General features: G+C 47.8%; 1 protein-coding gene and 1 non-coding gene across 3 annotated transcripts; both read right to left on the bottom strand.

Annotated features, from left to right (window-relative positions):
• Gm25921 lies at window positions 1–137 on the bottom strand. Its single transcript, XR_003952426.1, has one exon. It is a non-coding gene; the product is annotated as a small nucleolar RNA SNORA70 (small nucleolar RNA).
• Window positions 138–6080: 5943 nt separating this feature from the next.
• Prss34 (protease, serine 34) lies at window positions 6081–7855 on the bottom strand. 2 transcript variants are annotated; one of them, NM_178372.2, is made up of 5 exons: window positions 7683–7855; window positions 7343–7523; window positions 6873–7147; window positions 6617–6780; window positions 6088–6510 (listed from the first exon to the last, which is right to left on the bottom strand). In NM_178372.2, the coding sequence occupies exons 1-5, from the start codon at window positions 7753–7755 to the stop codon at window positions 6247–6249; spliced, it is 957 nt and encodes a 318-aa protein (NP_848459.1). In that variant the 5' UTR covers window positions 7756–7855; the 3' UTR covers window positions 6088–6246. The 2 variants fall into 2 exon arrangements, with proteins under 2 accessions (XP_011244801.1, NP_848459.1); XM_011246499.1 differs by lacking the exon at window positions 7683–7855 and having other exon boundaries at window positions 6081–6510; window positions 7293–7367.
• Between the last annotated feature and the right edge of the window lie 2535 nt (window positions 7856–10390).

Raw genomic sequence — 10390 nt, 5'->3', positions numbered from 1 at the left:
ATTTGTTACTAAGTTCCCTTAGGGCAGCCCATAGAGGTTATAAGCTGCACACATAAGCCCAAAAAGGCTGATGTCTGCAGCCATTTCACTCCAGGTCCCCAAGAGGAAAGAAACCTGGTTGGTTTAATTGGCTTCAGGATGGTTATAGTTTTGAGGCAGGATCTCTGCAGCCCAGGCTAGTCTTGAACTCACAGCCCCCTTTCTGTCTGAGCTTCTTGAATGCCAGGATTATAGGTATGAACCATTATACATGGCTCCACTGAGGTACTTTTCAAAGCCCTGAGCAGATTAGTTAACTCACCAAAAGCCTTGGCAATTTCTGGTTCTTGCTTTCTGAGACTCCATAGAGCGCTATTCACTTAAACCTGGCCAAACTGCTGCATCTGTCTGGCTCCCATACAGATACAATACTAGACCACTGATTGCGGTTTCCTAGCTGGCAAGATAATGCCTACAGAGCCACTTCCGTGCAGGACCTGTGAGGTCAAAAGGAGGTTTGCATAAATCAATTGACAAACTGCTGACGACTAATGCTTATGAGTTTTAATGAAAGAAAGCAATTTCCTTTATAAATATCAGAACAGGTGCAACTGTTGATAACATTTGGGAGAGCCACACTGCCCTGAGGTCAGAGAATGTAACCAACCCAGTGAGAAAGGACCGTCATGGATGCTTGGGTCTGTTTAACCTACACAGTGAAAATGGACTGTACACAGTAAACTTTGAAAATATTTTTGTTCTTTGGCTTGTGACAGAGACACCTTTTTGTCCCCAAAAGCAGCCCACTTTCCTTCATCCTAAAATAAGATACTTACAAGAAAAAGATGGCCAGGGAAGTAGCTGAGTTAGTGGTACTTGCCAACATGCATGTAGCCCTAAGTTCCACCCCTAACCCTGTATAGTCTGAGCATGGTGTAAGTCTGTGATCCCAAGCACTGTAAAGGCAGAGGCAGGAGATCAGAAATTTCACATCATCTTCAGCTAGGCAGTTGGTTGCAGGCTAGCCTGGGCTGCATGTGATCCCATCACAGGACAAACAGGCGGGATGGGGAGATGGCACAGCACTGAGAGCATGCATACACTGCCCTTACAAGTGGGTGGTTTCCCAGAACACACATGGTGGCTCACAATCCTCTGTCTCTAGTTGCTGGGGGATCTGACACCGTCTTCTGGCCTCTGTGTACTAGGCATGCATGAGGTGCACATATAGAATTAGGACAAAACACTTATACACAAGTGAAATAAAAATCTGAAAGAAAGGAAGAAAGAAAGAAAGAAAGAAAGAAAGAAAGAAAGAAAGAAAGAAAGAAAGAAAGAAAGAAAGAAAGAAAGGGAAAGAAAGAAAGAGGGAAGAAAAGAAAAGAAAAGAAAAGAAAAGAAAAGAAAAGAAAAGAAAAGAAAAGAAAAGAAAAGAAAAGAAAAGAAAAGAAAGATGTTTTGAATCAATGCTGAATACAGTTTAGTACTTTGAATTCCCTCAAATTTTTGTTCCAGCAAAGTACATTTTACCCAAGGAGTTGCTTGTCTCTTTTCTTCCATTGCCAGAGTGCTGAAGACTAAACCCAAGGTCTTATCCATGCTAGACAAGTGTCCCACCACCGAGCTCCATCCCCAGTCCTAAGGATTTTCTTGTCAAATACTGTTGTCCTCTTTACTCCTGTTTTGAGACAGGGTCTCACATAGTCTTGGATTTGATAGCCAAAGATGACTCTGAACTTCTGATCCACCTGCTTCTGTCTCCTGAGTGCTGGTAGCACAGTCCTGCTTCTGTCTCCTGAGTGCTGGTAGCACAGTCCTGCACCACCACACCTGCTTTATGCAGTGCAGGGGATTGAACCCCAGGCAAACATTGAGCTCCATCCCCAGCCCACACAGTAATTCTCCTGTAATCAATAATTTAATGAAAACTTTCTACCTCCAGAAGTCTGTAGTAAAAATTTTAAAGTCATCTGGGTTTGGTAGCTCATGACTTTAATCCCAGTACTCTTTTTTTTAATATTTTCTAAGATTTATTTATTTATAATATGTAAGTACACTGTAGCTGTCTTCAGACACTCCAGAAGAGAGCGTCAGATCTCACTATGGATGGTTGTGAGCTACCATGTGGTTTCTGGGGTTTGAACTCAGGACCTTCAGAAGAGCAATGAGTGATCTTAACCACTGAGCCATCTCTGCAGCCCTAATCCCAGTACTCTTGAGGTAGTGGCAGGAAGATGGCTATGAGTTCGAGGCCAGCCTGGTCTTTAGAGTGAGTTCCAGGGCAGCCAGGACCACACAGTGAGACCTTATTTCAAAACAATCAAACAACAACAACCACCACCATATTGTTGTGCTTCTCTGAAATCTTAGTAGTGTTTTACTGGTATTTGCATGAACATGTAATGTCAATGTCCCCATTTGTGGCCACATGCCTCTGACACACATAATTCTACGTCCTTGCCCTCCGTTGATTAAGATCTTCTGTAAAACCTTGTATATAAGCATCGGAAATGGCGGCTCATGCCTATAATCCCAGCATTTAAAAGGACTTTGAACTTGAGACCACTCTGAACTACATAGAGAGGGAGACCTTACTTCATATTTAGAAAGAAAGAAAGAGAGAGAGAGAGAGAGAGAGAGAGAGAGAGAGAGAGAGAGAGAGATCTTACACTTGCTTTACTGGATATTTTTCTGAGTGATTTTTAGTCTCTTTAGCTGAAATACCCATCTACTCTGTTTTCTTGTCTGACTGGTCATTGCCAGTGTGGAGAAGTTATGTTTATTTAGTGTGGTAATGACCTCCGCAGAAAGCTTCCCCCTGTGGCCCTGGATCTCTAACAGTGGCCGTAGTCAATCCCAGGCAAGCTGTGTGGACTTCTGTTTGGTCTGCCAATGTGGAGGGTGAACCTCATCTCCTCCTTTATACCTTTTGCTTATTTCCCAGCTAGCCTGCCGCCCAGATACTCATGCTGGTGGAAGCAGGAAGGCAGCTGCTCTCATCTGTCCTTCACCTTCCAGGTTTCGACAGTCTACCCTCAAACAGCACATTTGCTGTGGACTTTGGTGAGATCCCACAAATTTACCACGAGTTTCATCATGATCAGTGGTAGAGTTTATCAACCAGAAGAGAGGAAGGCTTGGGTTGGGGTGATAGCTACGCTGATAAAGTGTCTGTCTTGAAAGCATGAGGAACCAGGTCTGATGTTTGTGTTCCTAGTTGGGGATGGAGACAGAAAGATCCCTAAGGCCCACTGGACAGCCAGTCTAATTTAATCAGTGAATTACAGGCCAGTGAAAAACCCTATCTCAAAACACAAGGTGGACAGCACCTAAGGGACAGCAGGTATGTTTGTCCTGTCCTCCATAAGCTGGTGCACACACAGACACACACAAACACACACACACTCAGGCAGACACAGACAGACATGCAGACAGACACACAGACACACACAAACACATACACACTCAGGCAGACACACAGACATACAGATAGACACACACAGACACACACAAACACACACACACTCATGCAGACACAGACACACACACAAACATACTCAGGCAGACACACACAAACACACACACACTCATGCAGACACACACAGACAGACAGACAGACACATACAAAAACACACACACTCAGGCAGACACACACAGACACACACAAACACACACACACTCATGCAGACACAGACACACACACACACAAACACACACACACTCAGGCAGACACACACAAACACACACACTCATGCAGATACACACAGACATACAGACAGACACACAGAGACACACACACAAGCACACATGTGCACATCTAAAATAATAAAGTGCTGATGATTGGGAGTGCACTCATGCAGGTCTCTGTGAGTCTGAGAAAGCCTGGTCTACATAGTGAGTTCCAAGCCAGTCAGAACTACATAGTTAGAATCTGTCTCCAAAAAATAATAATTTTTTTCAGTTTATTATTTCTGACAGCTTTGCTGAAATGTGATTTCCACACCACACAATTCACCCACTTAAAGAGTATAGTCCGGCCCATCACGACAGTGCATGCTTGCAGTTCTAACACTTACACTTAGGAAGCTAAGACATGAGGATGGCTTAGAGTTCAAGACTAGCCTGGGCTCTGGTGTGAGACCCTGTCTCAGAAACAAAACACAGAGAGTGTAGTTGTGTGGGGTTTGGCCCATGCCTGGTGTGCAAGCTATCCCTGCACCCCATATTACACCATTTTCCACAATCTGAAAGGACAGCTGCCCTTTAATGCTCACCTCCTATCCTGGCTCCCCTACCCAACCCCATAGCAGCCAATAGCCAACTCTGTGGATGTCCTTTTCCAGGGAGATCAGAGAGTGTGGTCCCTTGTGACCAGTTTCACTAACTCACCTAACAGAGAACTGCTTCCTATTTGGTCCCTAGCCATCTCAGGAACCCAGATGACTCTCTGACTCAACTCGTAGCTTAGAGACTTCCTATTTCCGTCCCCTGAGGCCGCTCCACCCAGCAGTGTGGATATGATGGCTTAGCCACACCAGTTCTTTCAATCTGTTGGTCTGGAGCTAGGTGTCCTCAGGTAGATTTTGGAGATGACCCACCTACTGGATCACAGGTGCACCTTCCCATTGTATCTGTACAGATGGACAAATCTGCTCTCTAAATCTGGTCTCTGTTATAATCACTTCCTAATGTTTCTGAGCTAGAGCCACCATCAGTGGCAAGAGAGGACTCTTTCCTAGGCACTGGATGGCAAACACATTTTTGGACCCCTGAAGAACTTGCCTCCTCCAATGACATCCAGCTGGGATGAGATGTGGGGAGGCATAAGGGCCTCAAGGTACATGCAGAAGATTTCAAAGCATCATGGGTAAATATAAGCACTTGAGAGCTGTAGCTCAGTTGGTAGAGCTCTTGCCTAGAATTCACTAAGCCCAGGGTCTAATTACATAATGGGGTAGGGAGGTGGAAACAGGAGGGTCAGAAGTTCAAGGTGATCCTCAACATTTTATAAGTTCCAGGCTCTATGTGACCCTCTGTCAAAAAACAAAAACAAGCAGGCTGGAGAGATGACTCTGCAGTTAAGAGCACTGACTGCTCTTCCAGAGGTCCCAAGTTCAATTCCCAGCAACCACATGGTGGCTCACAACCATCTGTAATGGGATCTGATACCCTCTTTTAGTGTGTCTGAAGATGGCTACATTGTACTCATATATATATATAATAATTTTTTTAAAACTAAAGAAAAATTGGGTTAGGGAGATGGCTCAGTGGATAAAGCAGGGTGCAGGCAGGAGGGCTGGAGCTCATATCCCCACAAGCCACATGAAAAGCCAGGTGGATGTGGCAGTCCAACCCAAATCCCCACAAGAGACAGAGATGGGGGTTCCTGGAGCAAGCGGGCTGCTAGCTGAATGGGCAAGCTCTGGGTTCAGCCAGGGACTCTGCCTTAGTAACTAAAGTAGAAAGTAATAGAGGAAGAGACCTAATATCTACCTCTGGCTTCCACTTGCACACACACACATGCACCACACATGCACACATGTGAACATGCATACATGTTCACGCAAGTACAACAAACATGCAATAGAGGAAGAAAGAAGGAAAGAAAGAGGGAAAAAGGAAAACTCTTTTTTTTTTTTTTTTGGTTTTTCGAGGCAGGGTTTCTCTGTCATCCTGGCTGGCCTGGAACTCACTCTGTAGACCAGGCTGGCTTCTGCCTCCCAAGTGCTGGGATTAAAGGCGTGCGCCACCACTGCCCGGCTAAAGGAAAACTCTTATTGTTTAGAATTTAAATGGCCATGTGGGCTCAGAAAGGGGCATTTTGACATCATTATTTAAAGGCTGAAGTATCGGGGAGTCCCCCAAATCTGACCCCTGCCTATTATTCCTGGAGCCTGAATAGGAAGGCAAGTGGGAACAGCCCAGGTCTATCCATATTGAGGGGTCTGGACTCCACAAAACAGTGTGGGCTAACTTGGTAACTGAGAGTACCTCCCCTTCACACCACCAAGGGCTCAGAGACACTAGTCTCTCTGATGCCCGCTCTCCCAGCTCAGTCCCACCCTTAGTGCCAATCTCTGGATTCAGAGTCCAAACAGACATCAATTAGACACTCCATCATTTAATGGGAAACATGGTAAGGAGGGAATATGGGCTTCCAGCTACTTTTGAGATGTAGTTTTATCCCCCTCCTTCCCAGAGTTAAGGGACACCATAGACTCCAGGCCAGGAGCACAAGGTAGTTTCACTACCATAGAATAGGGAGGTTTAAGAAAGTGAGGCTGGACCAGAAGGAGGAGTGAATGGATCAATATGAGTGGCTGGGGTCTCCTCTGTTGTATGAATCCCATCTGGCCCCTTCAAAGGTTCTAGGAACGTGGGGACATAGCATTTGATCCAGGACACGTAGCTCATCACCCGGGTGTATACACCAGGGAAGTCAGGAAGCCCGCAGCCTATGCCCCAGCTGACCACACCCACCTGGACCCAGGAACAGTTCCACCTGCATACCAATGGGCCCCCAGAGTCAGCCTGTGGAAAAAGGCAGGAATCAGCACTCCCAAAGTGTCAAGTCAAGTGGGTGCCAGTGTCCTGGGCAAGGAAGGGATAGAGGAGAGAGGGTGGGTCAGGCTGTTACCTTGCAAGAGTCCCTGCCCTCCTTCCCAGCACAAAGCATGTCGTCTTTGATGATCCTGGTAGTGCTGTCCGAGGAAGAATTGGTCTGGTACTTCTGCTCACAGTCATTGTTTTCCACGATGGGGACCGCCACTTCCCTCAGGTGGTAGGGTGGGGGCAGTGGCACTGTGGAGAAAAGCCGGTGAGAACCAAAGCTGGGGGCTTCTGCCTCTTCCCACCAGTGCTGACAAAGGACAAGAGGTCTTCCCAATACCCACTGTAGTTCTCGATGACACCCCAGCCAGCCACCCAGCAGGTCTTCTTAGAGGAGATCCTCAGGGAGGCAGCAGGGAGGGAAACGGGGTAGACATGCTCAGACAGCACAACTCGGGTGTCTAGTTTCAGCAGAGCAATGTCCGCACCCCCACGGGCAGACAGCTTCTCACTAAACTTGGGGTGGCGGATGATCTTGACCACTTTCATCAGCTGGTCGTTTTCATAAAGCCTTAGCTGCCCAACTTGGACTCTAACTCCATAGGCCTCCACCTCTTTCCTGAGAGACAGGACAATGAACTCCTCAGAGGGCTTGAAGAGTAAGGAAAATCAATCCCGGCAGAGACAGAAGGATCAGTCAGAACAGATGTGGGGATCAGGAAGGTGTCAGAAATCCTACCTCCCACAGGAGGACAAGTACCCACCTCCCCACATCCATCTGCTCTCAAGCAAGGGAACGGGTGACCCCACTCACGGCCTCACACAGTGAGCAGCAGTTAGCACCCACTGAGGATGGATGAGGGAACCGCCACACTCGTGTTCCCATCTGCTGTGCTCCATGTCGTAGAGCCTCAAGCTGACCTGCCACGGGAACCGGCTGGCTGAGACAGGGCAGCCCCCGACGATGCCTACCAACCCCTGTCCTGAGCCAAGGTCTGTGGAAGCAAGTAGGGTTATCAGACACCAGACAGAGGCTCCCAAGGCTCAGGCATCAGTGAAATTTCTGGCAAACCGACAGACTGGCATAACCTCCACAGTATCTGGAGCAGGACTCTGAGCCTGGGACAACATAAGGGATCCCAGTTAGAACTCACCAAGAGTCAGAGGCATCGTGTTCCCCAGGCAGGGGAGACTGAGGAACAGGAGCCAGAGCATCCCCAAGCACATATCACAGAGATTTCTGGTCCCAAATACTGACTTCGGCAGCCAGGAGACCTGAGGGCAGAGGTGCTAATGGATTGGAACAGTTGTACTCCACTCTCTGTCTGCCCTTGAGGCCCCCAGGGTCCCATTTATCTTTCTTCCACAGGATGTGGGCTCAGAATGCAACATCTGTACTCCAGAGGGCCATGTTGTGGCCACACATGTCTTTCCTTGGGGCAGATATGAATTGACCAGTCAGGGCAAGTTCACTGCCTCCCAGGCAGGCAGAGCGGGCTGTGCAGGTATTGAAAGCCTGCCCTGCGGTAGATGGGTCAGGCCGCAAACTGAATATTCAAAAAGAGAGAAAAAAACAAGATGGAGAGACTAGTCCGCAGCCCCACACCCAAGGCACAGCAGGAGAGACTCTGACATGTCCTCCTTCTGTCCTTGGCTACAGTCATTGCTCCTCCACTCACAGAAACCTGCCAACTGAAGCTGATGATACCCCTGGATCTGGGCTGTGTCTCAGAGGTGTTTGCCATTTTGAAGGATGTGAGGGCGTCTTCCAAGCACTACAGACTTGTTGGGTCAGAGCACAAAGCTGGATTCTAGGGGACATGGCCACCCCCTATAATGACATGCATATGGAAGTGTGGAAGACACAAGCTGTCACTGTTACTTTCTGGGAGCCACCTAGCCAGGCTTGGAGCTCCATATTCCAGCTGCCCACTGCTATAAGATCTACACGCCAACAGACTTCTAGTGTCCTAGCTCCCAAAACAGCTGGGTCCTTGCCAGTGGCTGAACCAGTTTCTGAGAGCATCCAGACTCGGAGAAGAAGTAAAGAGGTCCTGCCTTACCAAGACCTTAGGGGAACTCTCCAAAGCCTAAAGGGGCTCACGCCTATGCCCCTGCATCATAGTAAGCATCCCCTGAGCCTCTCTGCCCCCTCTATTAGGGCCCTTGGACTCCAACTCTTCTTTGAGGTCAAGTTATACCTGTGGAGCCACAGGCAGCAGATGGGTCCCTGGAGGAAGAACTGTCTTCGTTTCCCTTGATCCTGCAGCCTTTCCTGTGCTGTTTGGAGCAGGCCTGGAAATGCAACTAGAAACACCCGAGGCTTAGCAGACAGGGCATTTTGCTGAGTGTGTGCACTGTTGCGGCAGGCCAGGTGATATGAGCAACAGCGGCCTTGCAGGAACAAAGAACAGCGTGCATTCTAATGCTATAGGAACTGAGTGGCTCTATATGTCCAGTGAGGAGTGGGACCTAGCTGTGATGTAAACTGTGCCCCTAAATCCACCCAGGACTTCATAATATGACCACATTTGGACAACAGTATTTCCTATGTAAAGATCACAGGAAAGTGAGGTCATTAGGGTAGACCCAAACTGATGGGGGTCCTGATGAGGTCACGGATAGGAAGAGGTACATCAGTGTGAGGACACAGGGAGAAGGTAATGTCTGCAGGCCTAGGACGCCAGGGGTGCTCCAGCTCTGTTTACAGGGGTGCTCCAGCTCTGCTCACAGAGGTGCTCCAGCTCTGCTCACAGCTCCATCTTGGCACCTAGCATTGGTGACTGAAGGAATACATCTCCACGTGTGAGCCATCTCTAGGTCCTTTCTTAGTTCCCTTAGCTGAACAGGAAGACCTCTGCTGGTCTTGGCTTCACAAAAGCTTGAAAGCACTTGAAAAAGAGCCCACAGTGAGCTAGGGTCTCCCAGAAAGAGTTCAGATGGATTTGGGAGGCGACTTTGTTTGGTTCTGAGACAGGGTCTTGCTGTATAATTCAAGATGGTCTTGAAATCTAGGTCGCCCTCCTACCTTAGCCTTCCAAGTGATGATGAGGTTACCAAGATGTGTACCATGTTCTGGGACTTGAGGACTTGAGACTTCTTATTAGTGTTCTCTCTCTCTCTCTCTCTCTCTCTCTCTCTCTCTCTCTCTCTCTCTCTCTCTCTCTCTCTCTCTCTCTCTCATTCCTATGCAGTACCTGGTCAAGTGTGAAACTCCTCAGCTAGGTGGTAGTGGTGTCTTTAATCCCAGCATTCAGGAGGCAGAGGCAGGCATATCTCTGTGAATTCGAGGCCAGCCTGGTCTACAAAGCAAGTTCCAGGACAACCATGGCTACACAGAAAAAGCTGTCTTGAAACACAAATACAGACACATACACACACACACACACACACACACACACACACACATTGAGAGAGAGAGAGAGAGAGAGAGAGAGAGAGAGAGAGAGAGAGAGAAACTCCCCAACCTGAAATTCCACAAGCACATGCCATTTTTTTAAGCTGTTAAAACTCCCCAGGCAGAAACTCAAGACTCTTCATGTGCCCCAGCACCAGGACCCATGCATGCCATGAATCATATATTCAAGACCTGGATTTCCTCTTTTCTTTTCTCTTCTTTTCTTTTCTTTTCTTTTCTCTTCTTTTCTTTTTTTTCTTTAACAGGATCTCACTCTGTAGCTTGGTCTAGCCTGACGTTTACTAAGTGGATCAGGCTGGCCTCGGTCCTACAGAGACCCTGCCTCTGCTTCCTGGTACTATTACAGGATTATCGGCATGTGTCATCATACCTCTCTGGACTCCTTCGTGAAGAGGTCAGAACATAACTAAAACTTACCTCTTCCCCACACTCAGTGTTGCAATA

The sequence above is a fragment of the Mus musculus genome, chromosome 17, assembly GCF_000001635.26.
Source record: "Mus musculus strain C57BL/6J chromosome 17, GRCm38.p6 C57BL/6J".
Lineage (NCBI taxonomy): Eukaryota > Metazoa > Chordata > Mammalia > Rodentia > Muridae > Mus > Mus musculus.
This window is presented reverse-complemented; position numbering and strand designations above follow the sequence as displayed.